Raw genomic sequence first — 18,935 nt, 5'->3', positions numbered from 1 at the left:
ATACGGGAGGACACCAACCGACGCGAGATTCGCCAGGTGATAATGCATCCCCAAAAAGTTACCTTTTGGTGTGGATTTTGTGCCGGAGGCTTAATTAAAATAATATCCATGATAACTAATTTATTATGGCCTAAATGGAACCATATGGAGCTAGACTACATGTGGTTCCAGCAAGACGGCACTACGTGCCACACAGCAAACGGCACATTTATACACACCACCCTTATAAGAATTTATTCTTGCTAATAATGAGAAGCTGGCAGTAGAAGGTATTTAATTTGATTCTTGTAGATGGTAAGAAGAAAACAACTGCTACAGTATACAATAAACAATATGTTTCAAATTTCTGTGAACCAATTAGTTAAAAATGGTCGAATACACACATTTGCGAAGACAATTTGATGAAATTTAAGAATGCCGTCACTAATAAGTCTATCGGTTTGAAGATGGATGAAAATTGTGTAATATGGATCAAAATGAAGCAAACAAGAGAACCTTTTAAATTAATTTTTAACATTCAAAGTTTCAAAAATATCTATCAGGATGTGGCATTCAGCATTCAAAAATCAGCCCTTCCACCCAACAGAACTGAGTGGCCGAAAGGGTCAATCGGATTATTATTGAACGAGTAAGATGCAACTTGTTTGATGCTAATCTCGAAAAACGTTTTCGGCCAGAAGCAGCAACAACCGCAGCACATATTTTGAAACGAATTTCATGCAGAGGTGAACACCTGAAGAATCGTGCTCAAAAGTCAAACCATATCTAAAAATGTTGCGTATATTTGGTTGTAAATCTCGTTGACAAGTGTGCTTAAGGTATATTTCTTGGGTTAGGCACTGAATAGAATCCTTATCTTGTTGTAAGTTTAAAGTTGTTATGAGCCGCGATGTTGTTTTCTTTGAGAATTCTTGAAGTGAAAAGGTAAGAAAAAAACGAGTCCTTTTGTTTCATTTTTTGAAAACCTTAATAAACCAAATGCCGACTCTGAGGGAATTGAGATTTGTAGTTTTTTTTTTCTCTTTTTTTACTATGTTGAATGATAATACAAAAGTTTTAAATATTATGGAATTTAAATATACATATAAACACATTATAGAAAAACTATTATATTATTATTGATTATTGTTGTCTATTAGTAATTCTTTCACAGTGAATTTCACGGGCTCTTATATAATTAACCTGGGAATTTACTGCACTCGTAGTGGAAAAAAACTTCACTTGTTGCTGGTGAGGTCTTCTTCACTCTCTTTAACAGATAATAAATACAACAATTGCCGCGAACATTAAAGACAGTTTTTACAAGGGGCTATTTTGAGGGGCTATAATAAGACGTCCCATTGTTAGAGAAGCAAAGCAGAAAGTGAGCATTAATTAAATTTCTTAAAAACAAGTGAGAGTGAGCTGAATTATTGAAACTTAAAAACTATTTGCTTTTTTGAGACTATCAACCTGAACAATTCAAATACTGTAGTGCCAGTGGCCTGATGGTTAGTGCGTTGGACTGTCATGCAAGAGGTCTTGGGTTTGATCCCTGCCTATGTCACCTAAAGTTTTGAACGGGTACTGTCTCTTGTGAGGAATTGACAAATTCTCCAAGAGTAATTCTTGTCATGAAAAGTGCTTCCTCAAATTGGCGGTTCGGATTCAGCTTAAAACTGTAGGTCCTTCCATCCCTGACAACAGTACTAGCACACAGGAATGGTTGAGAGTTTTCAGTCACTAGGCCCTAGTTCCCAAACGGACTGTTGCACCACCCAATTTATTATTTATTTATTTAATTCAAATACTGCAGACAAAATTATAATTTTTTTATTGGTAGCTTGTTTTTAGCAAAATTAAACAGAAAATTATCAGAAACTATAAAACACGGGTATTGACAAACGAATTGAAAATTAACCAAAAGTATTTCCCATTAGTTTTAAAATCAAAAACTAACATTTGAAAACGCTGTAAGTTTTTATTTAGTAACTTTGTAACATATTTTTGAAGATGATCATTTTCCAGGACTACCAGCACCACCCAAAAATCCTTTATTTCCTCCTGAACCAATAATATAACCATTCAAGCATCCATCATTACCCAAATTTATGCAGGGCGAATTTTCTCCTGATATATCATATTCGTCTTCCAAAGCATAAACTGAAAAGATACAAATTAAACAAAAATATATATAAAGATATTTAAATTATACAAAAATATTTATAACACTTACCGTTTTTTAATTCTTTTTCAAAACTAAGAAGTTTTTCAAGCAGATCGAATTCAATAATTTTATTTTTCAAATCATTTTTTAATTCAGTAGCAAATTTATTTTCTATCGGATATGTCCCCACATTACCGAGACGCAGGCATATTAAACTTAATATAACAACTTGACTTTTCATTGTTTTTTTTTAAATTTGATAATTTTGGCTTCGAAAGCAGGTATGTAAGTAGGTAACACAATCGAAACCTTTACTAACTGTTAAAATAAATGACAAGCCTTTTATTACTTTGCAAATTGTTCCTGGTTAATCTTAACTTGCTTTTCTCACAGGCATTCATTTATATTACACCGACCATAAGTTAAAAGGGTGGGTGTAGATTATATACTATATGTATTTTCTAAGAGCGTCGCATATTTTTGTTGTTTAAAAAGAGGTTGTATAACTAACTTTTTGTCATTACAAGGATTTAAGGGTAGCTAATGTAAACAAGATTCATAGCCTAGAGTATAGGTAGCCATCATTATCATATAAGTAGTCAGCTGTTCAGGAGTGTTCTTTTCATGTGGATGTTATAGATAAGATAATTTTTAAATACCGTATATCTATTTCGAGAATGAATTTAACGGTGTTATTTACATATTTATAAGGTATGTTTACAAATCCACTTAACTTTAATTTAAATGAATGTAGGTGTTAACACTCACCCATTCATTTACTTGTATAAAGCAAACCTACATTATATAAACTTATAAAATAAAAATAGATAGATATAAAATGATAAATTCAAAGTCTTTTAAAAAAAAAAAACTGTGCATACTAAGCAAGGGCCTAAGGCCCAGTGTCATAAAGCCCAACATTTAATTTTTGACCTTTTGTCTCAATTGATTGATTCTGTAGCACTTACACTTCAAAAGTTATGATCTAAAAACGGACATTTTCTCAAAGATTTTTGCAGCTTAGTCCTTAGAGCAAAAAATTACAGGTAGACAGTAATTGAAGAAGATATATCTGTTCTTAAAAAAACAGGGTCAATCTATATCGGCTACTCTACTCCTGATGCAGGAACTGCCAAAAGTATTGATGCATCGGATAACAAAGCTTCTTTTGTCGCGATGAACCGATCACTAACACAGAAAAAACTATTTGTTCTTTAAATTAAATCTTGTATTTTTTTTAAATCTTAGAAACTTCAAAGCCCATGAGCCCGCACATGATATGATTTAAGATATGATTTAATTTCAATTTGCTTGGCATTATTATACAGTGAATTTACAAGTACAAATTAAATTAAAATTATAGTGAATATTTATAATACAACCATATACGCAATTTATTAAAATGAGTTTTGTTTTACATTAACTTTACGAAAAAGTTGATCAGTTGTTTTCAAAGTCCTTCAAATTCAAAATAAGTGCATTTAAATACCAGCTTTAACGCTTGGTGGTGCCCGTGTCTGATGTTCTTCTACCGTTCCCCTTTAATGGTTTAAAATAATGTGATATGAAAAAAAACGTTAGCTAGTTTACGTATGTATATATTAATTCTGAGTATTTAATTAGAAATTAAAAATATTTAAGCTCCAGACCAGACCTTCTTTCTAAACGGAATCGAATGTTAATATCAAGCAAGCAGGCTATAGTCGTTTGGTCTTTGTTAAGACCAAAAGGTGTGTCAGCGAGAGGATTTAGCAACGGGTTGTACGTGGAATGTTTGGCTTTGAAGCCGAACTGGTTATGCTGCGCAAGACCCAGTGACTGGCTTAGTGAGCGAAGTTTTCTGAGGATCAGCAGTTCAAGAAGTTTGCTAAGATTAGGAAGCAAGGATAAAGGGCGCAAGTCATTCAAAATATTTGGTCCTGGCTTTTTGGGGATTGGGAATATTTTTACTATTTTCCATTTGTCGGGGAAATAACTGTTGTTTATACAGTTATTAAGAATTATTGTGAGGAAAAAAAGATGGACATCTTTTTATGACAAAATTGGAAGTTTTATCAGGTCCAGACGATTTCTTGGCGCTTCCACAGTCGATAGTCGTGAAGACAGACGAGTTATCCTCAGAGAATGTTGTGAGGGGTTCAGGCGACTGAAAAGTAAGTCTCGAAACCTCACTATTGAAGTTTAGCCTGGAAGTCGGGCAGGTGAACGGGAAGGTTAGGAGTAAAATTGCTTTCAAATTTGTTAGAAAAGGCAGTAATATTTTCTCTGTCACACGATAGGGAGTTGTCATCGAGTTGTACACTAAAAAAAATGGTGCATAATATCGATGTATGCCTTACATTGAGCTGTTTTACATTGGGACAATGTAAAAAACATTCAGCCAATATACTATACATTGGAACAATGTACCAAAATTATTCGGTTTCAATGTTATAAGGTACGTTGATCGACTCCCATACTAAAAATTGAAGAAATCGACGCAATTTGAGTTTCAATGTAGTTTTTCAGTAGTTAATGTAACGATTTCAAAAGATCATACATTGAATCAATGTATTAACATTAAAATGAATGTAATAGGTAAATTGTTCCAATGCACTTTTTTTAAATCGTCTCAATGCAAAGATAGATTGTGGCAATGTACAATTGACACTGTGCCAATGTATTAAGTACATTGAACCTTGTGCTTACATTAAAATCAATGTAATAGGTACATGGTTCCAATTCACTTTTTTAAATTGTCTCAATGCAAAGATACACTTTATAAATGTATCAGTACATTGGATAAATGTACCTAGTATATTGGATAAATGTACCTAGGACATTGGATAAATGTAAATAGTACATTGGATAAATGTACCTAGTACATTGAATAAATGTACCTAGGACATTGGATAAATGTACCTAGTACATTGGATAAATGTACCTAGTACATTGGATAAATGTACCTAGTACATTGGTTTAATGTACCTAGTACACTGGATCAATGTATCGAGTACATAATATCAATGTACCTAGTACATTGGATCAATGTACCTAGTACATTGGATAAATGTACCTAGTACATCGGATAAATGTACCTAGTACATTGGATAAATGTACCTAGTACATTGGATAAATGTACCTAGTACATTGGATAAATATACCTAGTACATTGGATAAATGTACCTAGTACATTGGATAAATGTACCTAGTACATTGGATAAATGTACCTAGTACATTGGATCAATGTAGCTAGTACATTGGATCAATTTACCTAGTACATTGGATCAATGAACCTAGTACATTATATCGATGTACCTAGTACACTGGATAAATGTACCTAATACATTGGATCAATGTACCTAGTACATTAGATCAATATACCTAGTACACTGGATAAATGTACTGTACATAATTAAATCTTTTTTATTATTACTATTTTTTTTATTTTATGTACCAAATACATTTAATCAATCACTTTGCACATTGGTTCAATGCACTTTACATAAATTCATTGAAAAACCTATGAAGCTTTCAGCAAAGCTTTTTTATGGTTTAATGTGCTTGTTGCATTATTTCAATGTACCATACATTAACTTAATGTATAATATGCATTGGGATCCAAAAATCAGCTTAAAGTATTTTTACATTGCCTCAATGTATTGTACATTACTCAATGTAAGCTTACATTAAGTTATGTACTGCAATACATTGGCCAATGTTCTTCAACATCGGCTGAAAAATAATGTAAAACACATTGGTACAATGAAGTTTTACATCAATATTACGTACCTTTTTTTTCAGTGTAGTTCACTATTTAGAGGATATTTCTTTCCTACTATTTAATTTATTTGCTTAAACGTATCGGGACCTGGTTTAATGACGTTGAAACGTTTCTTGATGTTGGTATTAGAAATAGAACTATAGTTTTTAATTATATCGGAAAATAACTTACCAGGTCTTATTACCGATGATGCAGCGAAGTTGGCGTTGGCTGAGGCTTTAGTGGCTGCCTGTTGTTTGGTGGCGATCCTGTTGTGTTCCTTTTCCCTCTTATCGGCAAGAATTCGCTTACGGACTGAACATCCCTCGTAGTTTGCTGGGTGTCCTTCTTCCATGCAAAGGATGCAGTACGGCTTTTCAACGTTTGGGTCCGTTCTCTTGCACTGCTCTTCTTCGTGGGTTTCACTGCATTTGACACAGCGAGGGACCATCTCGCAGTTGGTTTTTACATGCTCAAACGACTGGCATTTTCGGCATTGGGTGAGTTCGTTGGGGCGTAGTTTCTACCATTTAACAGATTCGTTAAAAAGGTTCTTGTCAAATTCAATGACAAATGCATTGAAGTTTGCCGTTTTGCTCTTGTTCGAGCGGAACAGATACGCTTTCGTGGTCTTGAAGACTTGCGCTTTAAGTTCCTTTATGATTTCCTACGGCTGATAGAAGTTGTGGAGCTTTTTCAAAATCAGGATGTTTTTCCTATCCTTTTTGGCGGTATAAGTATATTCTGGACCTTCTTCTCCCGAAGGTAAGTCCTCACTATTTCGTAGTGGGCCTTGGATTTAGTTGGGATGATGGACTCCGTTTTGTTAATATTCTCGTCTCCACACTTAACCTTCTTCAATTTAAAATCTTTGTACATGGAGGCGACATTAAAGTGATAGCACTTAAGGGCAGGTTGCTTGCGTTCTGTGACGGTATTGAAGTCTGCATCGTTGGCTGGGGCAGAACTGGATAACAATGCTCGTGGTTCCAAGCTCATCTCTTTGGGCTTGGTAGGCAGTTTCCTCTTGGGAGGGTTGGATGGTTTTTGTTGATGTTGTTCGTGGCCTTTGGGTGTTATTTGTTGAAACGCTGTTGTTTCCTCTTGCGACAGCTTCTTCCTCTTTTGAGTAGCATGGGTAGTGCATGTCTCAGTACCCTCAGGAGAAGCTTCGTTGGTTGGATCCATGACGTCATCTTAAGTAGAAAATTCTTCAACAGGCGCAAATCGCTGCAGCATGATGTCCACTTCGTATCCGAAGCTGGAAGCGAAGTCGGTCGATACCTCGAACCCATATATGTGCCGCAGCACAGCAGCTTCCCTCTCGATAGTGCTGAGAAGTTGTTCCTTGGCTGCCTTCAGGTGCTCTCGTTGACCCATGAGAGACACTCAATGGTTTTAGTTAAGGAGTTGTTTTTTTTATTTGTTTGAATACACAAATTTTCGATTTTATCCTCGCCCGTCTTCACAAACTAAGCACTGATTTATCAATCCTTCTTGTTTTTTTCTATCTCAAAAATTAAAGCAATGTCATTTTCGATCATCAAATTTATTGAGACAATATAAGAAAAAACTTAAAAACTGTTCTTTGGCGGGTACCTTCCTGAAGCAATACAAAAATATTCTTTATGTTGAGAGAAGCCAAATGAAAAAAAATTACCAACAATTAAAAAAAATCTATCTACATATGTATTCCTTTTTGAGAAAATTCGAATTTTCAATTTTGTACGAACAAAATTTGCAATAAAATAAAAAAAAAAACACCTAACGCCAATCGGCCTAAAACCATTATTTTCAAATTAATCGATCCAATGCTTTGGGCCTTAGAGGCCAGGACAGACACAGACGGATGGACGGAATCGGCGTTTTCTACTTCTCTACCATCGTAATGTCATGTTTCATTAAAATCGAGCTCGAAATTTCTACGAATTCAAAACTTACCATATAGTTCCTACATGTCGCAAGTAAAAAGGGATGCTACATATTAAATTAAGGTTTGTGAGATAGAAGGATTTACCAATAATGAATCGCTAAACTCACATTTAGGTATCGCTGAGTTAAATTTTAACAGCGAGTTAATTTGCGTGTATACTTATAACCAAAATAAACACGTCTTTTACTAATTAGCCTTCTATTACAATATCTACTACATTCTCTGTCAAAAATACAGCATTGAATTGACATTAGTAAAATTTGCGAACATAAAATGTTGCCGAAGCAAGGAGGCAAAAAGTATATAAAGATAAAATTGAATTACTTTCAAACTATGACCATACAGAGTTTCATCGGCACTACAGGTAAATATTTTTGTTTTCCTGCATAAACTTGAAAGACATAATCACAATTATATGTTAAAACAGCTTTTATTCGACTTACTTTTTTTTAAGGATTGCCACGAACAATCAGCAGACAACTATCACAACAAATCTCAACTCTTGTGACCTCAAAAGTACTTGTTGCGTGTGCTGTCAAAACTACAGTGCAAACCATGGATTTTAATTTAACACTCTGTTTATAGTTGAGTTTCCCAACAATAAATTTAACTGGGCGTTAGCCCTTAACCTAACTATTAAGCATTATTCACATGAGCACGACCAACGAATGAACGAATATTCGTCGATTTTGACATTTCTTTCACATGAGAGTTTCTAATTCGTCGCGAATGAATGAACAAGAATGATTATTTTAGGTTAAGTACGCGCAATTATTTTATTCGTTGGGAGTGTGGATAATGTGGAACGCGAATATAGTTTGACAGTTCGTATAAACTTAAATTTTGTTCGCGACGAATACATTTGTTTTCTTAAATTTATTAATATATGAGATTGAAAAGTAAAAGTATGTTTCATAAATCAAATAGAAACTTTATTGCTATCGTTTTGTTAAAAATTTGTGTGGAAATAATGTCTTCAAACGTATAAAAATTCACATTTGTAATTCATTCGTCGTTCGTTGGTCGCGCTCATGTGAAAACTACTTTAAAATGTTTATTGGAATGGCAAAATATTTAAAACCCAGTTAAATATTTAAGTGAGCTCTAATTTTGATTATTGGTAAAGCCCAGAGAGAAAAGACCAAAAAAGATATTCACTTCTACATTATACTAAATTCCTTTTATGCAGAAGTCAAGATTATAGTTAAGAAAAACATGTTCATCTTTATTATAGGTTCTTCGTCTGCATCAGTGTTGCCACAATGTTGCAAGTCTAACAAAAATGTTTGCATTTTGTACGTTTTGTTCACCTTTAATCGATTTTTAATACGTTTTTATTATATAAAGAATTATAAAAACCTTCTGTCCTTCATCCATACTGTTTATTTAATTTTAGCAAAACCTACCTGTCTCCTAATTTTCACAATCCGAAAATCTATATTCAATAATAAATTATTACTGACTTATTTCTACTCACTAACCCGTTGTTGTGTTTTCCGCCTTAAATTTTTCAATAAAGCGTATACATATGTTTTATCTGTTATCGAAAATTGTCTTGACGTTTTTCAGAATAAGCCTAGTTTTTAATTTGTTGAAACGAAGTAAAATAAAAACCCAACTAAAAGTCTAAAACAAAAATAAATAATTTCTATAAATTCTTAATTTTTCTCTTTCGTTTAATTTTTTGAACCCTGACATTGATTTTTGTGCAAAGTGTGTGGTCGACTTTAATTTGCTCAAATTGCATAAGTGAGCCCAACACAACAAAAACAATAGCTGTCAATTTATTTGTTCATAAATTATTTTTGCCGCAAAAATCTTGTGTTCCCTTGTTCCTCGGTTGTTGTATATTTTCAGTCGGAATTTCAATTTGTGTTTTTTCAGTTAAAATAATTTTTGTATCGCTTTAAGCTAAATCTAAATATACAATTTGTTTTCAAGTTTTCTAAAAACCAAAAACCCTGCAACCAAATGGCTCAAACCAAACCATTGGATTCTACTCAAATTCATAACTTACAAAATTTTGTCCTCGATGCTTTGGAAGTTATCGAATTCAAATTAAGTATTTAAATCAAGAATCCTTTAAATTTATTTTTTAAACTAATCAATTTTCAATTTAGTACGTTTCAAAGAAGACGTTGACGATGATTCCCTCAAATTCTGTCCTCTTATGGCGCATCAAATATTTGGCGAAAGTGAAAGCATCTTTGGCTATGAGAATCTCAAAGTTCAGATTTTGTATACAGCAGGACCTTTGCAAATATACATTGGTATTAAATACAACAAGAAAGTTGAAGACATTTCAAATGGAGACATTAAAGCAGACGACATTGCTAGCACAATAGCATCAAAGCTCCCCGAGGGATGCTATTTTGTCAATTTGGATGAGTTTCTTAAAACCTTGGATAAAGCAGATAAATTTCAACCTTTCGGCGAAAAATTATCAGAACACAAAAGCGTAGACAGCAATGGAAAAGAGCGCTTCTTTGAGATCTATCATTGTGACTACAAAACACCTTCTTTTTTGAAGTTCTTCGTAAGGCTGGAAACTTTTGTATTATGGTTTGTTGATGCTGCCTCCTATATCGATGTTGATGACCCTCAATGGAGTTATTTTGTATGGTAAGTAATTTGTATTACCGTGTTTTAATTATAGGTTCATCCTATGTTGTTCACTTGAATTTCGTTTAAGCTATGAAAAATATAAAAACCAAGATGGCGTTTATCAATATGCCGCCACAGGCTACACAACCGTCTACGAGTACTATGCATATCCTCAAAATATTCGCCCAAGAATAAGTCAAATGTTGGTTCTTCCCCCGTTCCAAAAATTGCGTATAGGCACAAATTTCATTCAAACCATCTACAAGTATTACCAAGGGCAGAAAAGTGTTATTGATATCACAGTTGAAGATCCTTCGGAGGACTTTCAAAGATTGAGAAATTTCGTAGACTCACAATTGTGCTTAGAATTAGACAGTTTCAAAAAGGATCTAGTAAGAAAAGGTTTCTCTAAGGATATGGTGAGGGAAGCAAGGGAGAAACTCAAAGTAAGTTAAATAACCTCATAGCAAACAATCTTTTTAAAAATTACCTACTTGTCTTTCGTTGTTTTTTCTAATAGATCAATCCAAAACAGTGCCGTAAAGTGTATGAAATTTTGCGCTTATATTACACCAATGTGTACGATGTTGAAGAGTACAAAGTATATCGCTTAGATGTTAAGAAACGGCTCAATGCGGGCTACCATAAGCAACTGAGTGATATAAAAAGAATGGAAAAGGCAAAGCTAGATACGCAATGGTTGCGGGCTACAATACCAACAATGGAGGATAGAATCTTACAGTTGCATCAAGAATTTACAATTGTTGAAAATGGGTACAAACATGTTGTTGAAAAGCTAAAAGCTTAGAGTAAATATTAAAGCCATTAAAACATATTTTGATTTTATTTTACTTTTGCGTCTTAAGCTGTGTACATAATAAAAGCATACTAATTGTGCGAGACATGCGAGCATTTGTTATTTGTAAAATCTTCTGCGTCGATTTTAAGTATTATATTTTGTGTTCATGTTTATATTTAACGGTCTTCTTTTAAACGGAACTTTTACTTTTCTCTCCAATCCTTTATTCTGTAATATAAATACGGCTTTTATCTATTTTTTCAGCTACTAGAAGAAGTATTTTTGGTAGAGCAAGCGGTGGCTTTTTAATAGAAACTAAATGTAATTTAAAAAATTTTGTAAAAATTACATCAATAGGTATGAAAACTGTTATAGAACTGAACTATAGGCATGAACCATATTACATTATTCCCACCTATCTTAATTGCAATAATTGGTTAAGTGAATTTACAGAATTACAACTTTTTATTAATGAAAGCTAATGAAAAACGAAAAAATGTTCGAAAAGAGGCAATTTCTAGTATTTATTGATGACTTTGATTTCATGATATCAAATGGAATAACTAAAACAGACAAAAATGTCGAACTCACTTTCGTATCGGTTCAAGGCAGTTCAGTAATCGATTATTGTTTCGCGAGAGGAAACTGGTTAAGTATTATCGTAAACTTCGAGGTTCAAACTGCGAATTACTCTAGTCATATGCCAACAGTAACTTCTCTCATATTGCCAGGGGTGGCGGTGAGGACAAATAACGGAATTAGGAGCATAACATACTCATGGAAGAACAACTTCCCAATGGAAATGGTTTTTGGAACGTGAACCAATAGAAAGTAAATCAGTTAAAATACTTAGGTTTCTTGATAACTCGTAACCTTGATTTTCGCACACATGTAAAAGAAAAATGCACTGGATCCAAAACGGCAATAAACCTTATGTGGAGAAATTTCTCCTGCAACAAGTACAAATCAAGTGTTTGGCTATAAAAACTTCGAAAAGGTTGAAGTAAATCAACGTTTATTTTTCAAGCGCATCTTTAAACTGGATAACTCAACACCTACATATACAATCCATACTGATTCCGGTATGCCACAAAATTCTAAAATCAAATACTGATTACATAAAAAAAAGTTATGAAAAGGCCTGACTCACATCTTTAAAAACAGATATTAAAATATGCACTTAGATGTCAAATATCGCCTTTCAAAGAATGGAATGATCTAGCTTTTAGACACAGCGTAAACCTCACCTCAATAATAGAGCCCATACCAATAAGCAGGACTTATATTCTACAGCTGTATGGCTAAAATAGATCAATAATAGAGCCCATACCAATAAGCAGGACTTATATTCTACAGCTGTATGGCTAAAATAGATGATTCCTTGTATTTGCAATGTCTGAATAGAGCGCAAACATCGACAACTAGGCTTATAAATAAAGAATTAAACCACACACTTTTTATTTGAAATTATTTAACCGAAAAACTCTTAATAAAATGAGTGTTATCTTTAAATCAAGGACTGAAATGCTTTGATAAAATTATAGATCTCATAGAAATGACATTCGCCCGATATGTAGTTTGTGCAAAACCGAAAACGTGTATCATTTTCTAGCTGTGTGCCCAATCTTACAAGAAACCCGCAGGCTTTACTTCTCAAAGAGTTTCCTTACACTTGAAGATACAAAGGACCTTTTAAATGGTTGCTCAGGTTGCAACAATCTTTGTGTCTATGTGAACCATGCCTTAGGTTACCATAACAGTTTCATCGATTGAATTCTAAACTAATTTAAATGATGATTACAGTTGTTTTTAGAACTCCGCAGAAGTGCAAACCAAGAAAACAAAATCAGTTCATAAAATTTGGATTTGGGCATTAGCTTACATAACAACGGTTCGAAGAAGAAAACAAAAAAACTGATACAATCTAGAAAAAAAGACAGTTTTGAGGTAAGTTAAGTACACAAGGAGCATCGGATGGTTTTTGCAAGGAAGCGTGTTGCTTGGAGAAGTGAATGGAAATGCGTTGTCTTTTCGGATGAAAAATAGTTTAGCCTTCTCTTCTTTAGCAGTCTCGATGGTTACAACTTTTAATTATATAGGATCTGAGAAAGGACGAGCTTTGTGGAGAGCTATAACTTACGTTGGCATTATCGATTTCGAGCTTTTGTCTTTAGAAATGAAGGGGATCAGCTATAAATGTTTTATGGAACTATCATTTCCAAAATTTAAAACATATTTGAACGGACAGGCAATGCTCACACTTCCAGGGTTGTTCGAAGTTGGATTCAATCACAAAACGTGGAAAATTTGCCATGGACATCATATTCACTTTACTTAAACATAATTGAAAACGTTTGGTTATGGCTAACTCGTTATGTGCAAGAAGGTGGCAGACAATTTGAAAAAAAGGATAACCAAATCATTTTGTCATAACTGGTTCCAAATTTGTCATGATTATTAAACTTCGTTATAAATAAATGTTTAAGGACAATTTTTCTGTTTTTTCTAAAATTTTGCATGTGACCTTATCATGTTGAAGCCTTTTTGTTTACCTTTTTTGATTTAATTCATATGTAGGTAGTAAACGTTTCCAGGTACAAAATTTCCACCAAATATGAAAAGCGAAAATTAATTACGTGTACACATAAAATAATTAATTCATTCTTTCGGTTTTTGAAGGAAGAGAAAAGATCATGAGAAAAAACGTTGTCTCGTTGGCGAAAGGGAAATGTGTTTTAAAGCATTGTTCTTTTCACATTTCAAAATGTTAACCCTTATCGAGGTTACTGATCGGAGAATTTTTATTAGCAATTTGAAGGTTAACGTTTTTTTTTGTAAATAGAAATACTGTACAGACTAAAAGCAAAATGAACATGCATTGCACAATTTTTAGAAGCAGAAATGCGTCTGTGTAAATAACTAGAAATTAATGTAACAGACGATACCTATGAAATATAATGCAGACCCCATTATGAAGCATCGTTGGCGTAAAGATCCCTTTGTATTCTCAAAGAAACCTTTTGTCCTAAATCAAGTTAATTAGAGGCGTCATGTCATCGGAAAAAAGACAGGAGTCAAAATCAGTTTTTTTCAAAAAAACTTCATTTGATTCCTTAGACTGTAAAATTCCTGACAATGTCTGACTTAGAAATCATGCAAGTGTTTCAAATTAGCCCAAATATGCTTTTAAAATTTTCAACGCGCATTAAGTTTTGTTTTTGATGTTTCTTCGGTTTGAGATCCAAACGATACAAAATTGATCGGTTACCTCTATAAGGTTGTTCAATGTATATCTACAATGCCATAGTGATCAGGTAAATTTTCCAAAATGTAAACGATTTCCTTGTATTTTAACTGGAGTTTCTTGGCATGTGAAATTTGCAGATGTGACTTAAAGTTCTGATATGCTTTGAGCCTTCAACATCAGGAATCTGAGTTGGCCCATCAGCAAGCTGAACCAGTTTCTAACTAAAAAGTTTGTTTTAGCTCTTTGTATATCTTTTTGACAGCAATTCATCGAAAAAGAAATGGAACTCGGAACATTCTTAATTTTTACCGCTCGTTAAAGCATTTCTATGACTTAGTATTATCACTATTACTCTCGAAGGCAGTTTTTATTATTAAAACAAAACTTTCTACTCTCAACCAAATTTATTAAACCTTAACAACTTTGTAAATTTACTAAAACTACATGTACAAATGGGATTGGTCTCGTTGTTTTGGATTATAGCTATCCGCACACTCAATGCCAATTTCTGATAATAATTTTAATATTGGAGCAGCAGACAATGTGTCCAATTCCGATTTATCAGTGTAGGCAATATAGGAATTTACAGGCAACTCTTTAATGTTCCTATACGAAGAGACTTAAAAACAAAAATACTATAAATTAAGATATCAGAAACTAATGAAATTAAGTCAAATCTTACTTCCAGCTGCAGCACCAACAATGAAATTAGGTGCTTCCAATTCTTTAACAGTCCTCAGTCCAGAATTCACACCTAGTACAAACGTAATTTCATCCTTAAATGCAGATATATTTTCGCTTTTGTATTCAACTTTCGGTTGTATAGTTATTGTGACAACATTTTTGGCTAATTTACAAAAAGGCATCAGCAAGTTTGCTACTTCTGAACTACTGGAAAGGTTTTCCTCAAGCAATCCAATGATTTTGCTTTTACCATTTAATTTATGAAGCGATATACCCTTGTCATTTATTCTACATAACTCTTGTGTATCTTTCAAAAGGACCTGTTCTCCAAATTCAGTAATATTAAAACCTTCAAACAAGACCATAAGATCAACCGAAATTGGTGTAGCTTTCGAAGAAGAGTCCCATTCTAATCTGGAAAAACATGTTCTTTTTTGAAGAATGCTGACTTTCTACTAAAACAAATTGATTTTTATACTTTTTTCGCACTTCTTCATCGTCTGCTTCATCAAAACCACCCCAAAAGGCTCTGGAGGATGGCTCGTTAATTTCGCCAAAATGTGTTAATAAACAAGACATGTTAAAATTTGTTATGCGATGTTTAAATAGAAAACAAAAATTGGTTAGTTTAAACTACTGAAGTAATTGCGGCACCAATTTATTTTTTTAAAGAATGATTTGACAAAAATGAAAACACCGACAAAACGGTTTGAGTCGAAGGCGAAAGGTTCAGTCAAGTTCGAGTTGTGCATTCGTTGGGTATGACATATGAGTTAAAATGAAATTTTCTTCCGTTAAGGCTAGAACACAATGGGTTCGTTTTACTGCAAATCAGTAATGATTATTTAAGTTTTAAACTACACTTACCAAATTCATTTGCGTTACTAAAATGTTTCAAATCGGTGAAAGCTTTTTGGTAAGTAAACGATAGCCATAAGCTCTTAAGAATCGTTTGAAGAAAAAGAATCGTTGTTAGAAAGCTTTTAGAAAAGAACATTAAAAACGTTCATTGTGTTTTAGTTTTTTTGGATTATCAAAATAAAAAAATAATAAATGGTAAACAAAGAGAACGAAATTTAATTTTTCGAAGGTTGTAATTAATTTTTTAATCAGCTTTTTCGAAGAGAGAAAAAGTATAATAGAAAATAAAAAAAAGGCCAAGATACAAGGAAAAAAGAAAATAGCTGGGGACAGTTTGAATCCACCGAATTCAACAGCAAAAGTGGCGGATCGTATAGAAGTGTTAAAATTCTAAAAAATAAATATGTGATACCAAAAGGGACACTCGAAAGAAATTCGTTATTATTCGTGCCGAAAGTTCATTGTAGGTGGACCCAAGCCCTTTCCTTTTCCTAACCAGAAAAGGTGACTTCAATTATTTTCGAACCGGTAGAAAGGATGCCGACGCCGAGCTGAAAGCTGATATGATAGTGACAGCATCCATGACACAACTGATCAACTTTGAAAAATGTTTGTATTTATATATTAAAATCTTTACATTTTGAAAAATTAAATTTGTACTAAATACATGTATCATTGCCTCTTGCCACTGAGAACCAAGCTATGGATGGCAATAGCAAACTGGATGATTTAGATGCTGTGTATCCTTTTTAACAACAAATATTCAAACTCAATGGTCATTTTATCAATGCATTTTGAAATTCCAGACATTGTTTACATAAGCTATACTATTCTGCAAAAGCATCAGAGGTTCCATTTTCTCAGTAATCAATACGTAGCTTGTCCTTGGTGACTAGATTTTTCAGTTGAAATCAAAAATAATTGATTCAAATTACAACGACGTGGCATTTTATAAGATACAAATCAGAGAACATTTATTAATATGTTTACGTTCTTACAATAAGAAATTGATTGTTTTCTGCTTCTCAATTACTTTCTTGTGTGAAAAAATAATAATATTGGTAAAATTAATTGTCATGACGTAGCAAATATGACCGATTTTCGCCTTCCACATTTTAGAACCCAATCAACAAAAAAAAGCAGAGCACTGAACAGACTCTGAGCACATGAAATACGTTCTGAGCAGAGTTTGATCAGAGCTCTCCAACTTATTTATGAACCACACTGGAGAAATGTACTGTGATTAGCTTATTTCTATCGGTCTCTTTCATACCACTCGAAACAAACGTTTCGCTCAGGTCGTTACTCCATTTGCTAAATTATTTTATTCTATGCTCGTAGAGCACGATCTGAACAAGCCTACAACATGTTCAGAATGAAAAAAGAAACACAAATTTGAAGCTCTGAACGTTCAGAGGTAAAAAAGAAACACAATTTTGTGTTTGACAGTTAAGGTTCTGTACCCATGTTCTGTAACTATCGCATCGATAAAATTCTTTGAGAAACGGTGAGAATCGGCACAAAAATCAACTTTGTATATATATTTGAATATTTCAGTTTATATACAAGGAAATCAATTTATCGCATCATCGGGTTTCTGTATCTTTTGACAGTCGATAAATTTATCGACTGAAACAAACGGAACAGAAATACTGGGAAAATGTGATAAAATGGGTTTTTGTATCTTTGAAAGTCGATAAGTTCATCATTTAAATGTCAAAACTTATCACTTACCATCAAGCAGGCGAATAGATCAAGAAACTAAATAAAATATCTGAAGCTAAAAAGGTGAACAAAGAAATAAATAATAAAAAGTTCTATTTTTTACATTATTTTATTCAAATTTTATAATTTAGAATATTTGGTTTTTGGATCCTCACATGGGTGCAGTCAACAGCCCCAATAACTCCGGGAAATCCGGTCTCATTAAAAAATCTAATAATAATTTACATATATGTATGTATAAAAATAATAAGTTCAAAAATATTTTTCAAATTTCCCTTTGCTCTATTGAATCGTATTCCTCTTCTCTGGGGAATTTTATCCACTTGCCCGCTAGCTTGTCCTGAAGTATTTTGGATACTTCGGCTACAATGTGGGACACCATAGTTCGGCTCATTGCTGCTGAAAAGTCGTGCCGTGGTAGGACTCAGACGCAAAAAAATGCAGTGCCGCACAGATACGAACAGGGATGGGGATAAAGGTTGTCATCTGTCCCTGCCTCATATGTGGACGCATTTCTTCAACGAGAATGCGCGCTGCATCCCGACTAAGTCGGTACAGCTCCCGAAATCGCTTTTCTGGCATTTCAAATATGTTAGTATTATCCCGAAGTCTTCGCCTGTGTATTCGCATTCTGTTGCGTCGTTGGTCCATTTCCGACAATAAAATTATTGCAAACATAGTAGATATATTTTATATATTAATATTTCTTCACTTTTACTCAATATCAATTATTTTAGAACTTTCTTTTTTTATTTGACAGAAGATTGACAGTTCAACTTATCGCCTTCTAATGGATATTCCAGTCAGAATAGTTTGGAAATTGAACTTATCGCGTTCAATTACAGAAACCCGATTTTTTCCAGAGGTGATAATTGAGGAATGAGTTGTTTCATTTTTTAACGATGCGAAAAGTTATCGCCTTAAGTTACAAAACATAGGTGCTGCTCTGAATTACAAAAGAAACAAAGCTAATTTGTTCAATGGGTGTACTTTGATTCAACATCAGAAAATTGGAAATAATTAGGGAAAATGTTGTTATTTTTATAAAATCTAAATATTCTTATGTATAAGTTTTAAAATATTATTTATAGTTAAAATAATGCTAATAAACTGAAAAAAACTTGTCAGTGATGTTGGTATAAAACATGCGCCATCGCGTCCATTGTGTTCGGTTAAAAAAGTCTTTAAGATTCC

At 33.3% G+C, this 18,935-nt stretch overlaps 3 protein-coding genes across 3 annotated transcripts; 1 reads left to right on the top strand and 2 right to left on the bottom strand.

Moving 5' to 3' along the window:
- Positions 1-1,797: 1,797 nt before the first annotated feature.
- LOC129943165 (uncharacterized) lies at positions 1,798-2,560 on the bottom strand. The gene is made up of 2 exons (XM_056052432.1): positions 2,216-2,560; positions 1,798-2,142 (listed from the first exon to the last, which is right to left on the bottom strand). Exons 1-2 carry the CDS (start codon positions 2,385-2,387, stop codon positions 1,997-1,999), a joined length of 318 nt encoding a protein of 105 aa, XP_055908407.1. The 5' UTR covers positions 2,388-2,560; the 3' UTR covers positions 1,798-1,996.
- A 7,043-nt stretch (positions 2,561-9,603) lies between these two features.
- Positions 9,604-11,327, top strand: LOC129938674 (histone acetyltransferase type B catalytic subunit). The gene is made up of 4 exons (XM_056046355.1): positions 9,604-9,883; positions 9,942-10,443; positions 10,514-10,871; positions 10,946-11,327. Exons 1-4 carry the CDS (start codon positions 9,793-9,795, stop codon positions 11,231-11,233), a joined length of 1,239 nt encoding a protein of 412 aa, XP_055902330.1. The 5' UTR covers positions 9,604-9,792; the 3' UTR covers positions 11,234-11,327.
- Positions 11,328-14,856: 3,529 nt separating this feature from the next.
- LOC129939122 (uncharacterized) lies at positions 14,857-15,851 on the bottom strand. Its single transcript, XM_056046999.1, has 3 exons — positions 15,634-15,851; positions 15,154-15,569; positions 14,857-15,090 (listed from the first exon to the last, which is right to left on the bottom strand). Exons 1-3 carry the CDS (start codon positions 15,732-15,734, stop codon positions 14,912-14,914), a joined length of 696 nt encoding a protein of 231 aa, XP_055902974.1. The 5' UTR covers positions 15,735-15,851; the 3' UTR covers positions 14,857-14,911.
- Positions 15,852-18,935: the final 3,084 nt, after the last annotated feature.

The sequence above is a fragment of the Eupeodes corollae genome, chromosome 1 (genome assembly GCF_945859685.1).
Source record: "Eupeodes corollae chromosome 1, idEupCoro1.1, whole genome shotgun sequence".
Lineage (NCBI taxonomy): Eukaryota > Metazoa > Arthropoda > Insecta > Diptera > Syrphidae > Eupeodes > Eupeodes corollae.
The sequence above is the reverse complement of the archived record's forward strand: the minus strand, read 5'-3'. Positions and strand labels throughout refer to the sequence as shown.

What these genes read in the sequence shown, in the direction of transcription:
- LOC129939122 (XM_056046999.1), bottom strand. Translation starts at nt 15,734, where the DNA reads ATGTCTTGTTTATTAACACATTTTGGCGAAATTAACGAGCCATCCTCC. An exon ending in GATGAAGAAGTGCGAAAAAA is followed by an intron (nt 15,570 to 15,633) that starts GTATAAAAATCA and finishes ATGTTTTTCCAG; the next exon opens with ATTAGAATGGGACTCTTCTT. An exon ending in TGTTGGTGCTGCAGCTGGAA is followed by an intron (nt 15,091 to 15,153) that starts GTAAGATTTGAC and finishes TTTGTTTTTAAG; the next exon opens with TCTCTTCGTATAGGAACATT.
- LOC129938674 (XM_056046355.1), top strand. Translation starts at nt 9,793, where the DNA reads ATGGCTCAAACCAAACCATTGGATTCTACTCAAATTCATAACTTACAA. An exon ending in CAATGGAGTTATTTTGTATG is followed by an intron (nt 10,444 to 10,513) that starts GTAAGTAATTTG and finishes ATTTCGTTTAAG; the next exon opens with CTATGAAAAATATAAAAACC. An exon ending in AAGCAAGGGAGAAACTCAAA is followed by an intron (nt 10,872 to 10,945) that starts GTAAGTTAAATA and finishes TTTTTCTAATAG; the next exon opens with ATCAATCCAAAACAGTGCCG.
- LOC129943165 (XM_056052432.1), bottom strand. Translation starts at nt 2,387, where the DNA reads ATGAAAAGTCAAGTTGTTATATTAAGTTTAATATGCCTGCGTCTCGGT. An exon ending in TGAAAAAGAATTAAAAAACG is followed by an intron (nt 2,143 to 2,215) that starts GTAAGTGTTATA and finishes GTATCTTTTCAG; the next exon opens with TTTATGCTTTGGAAGACGAA.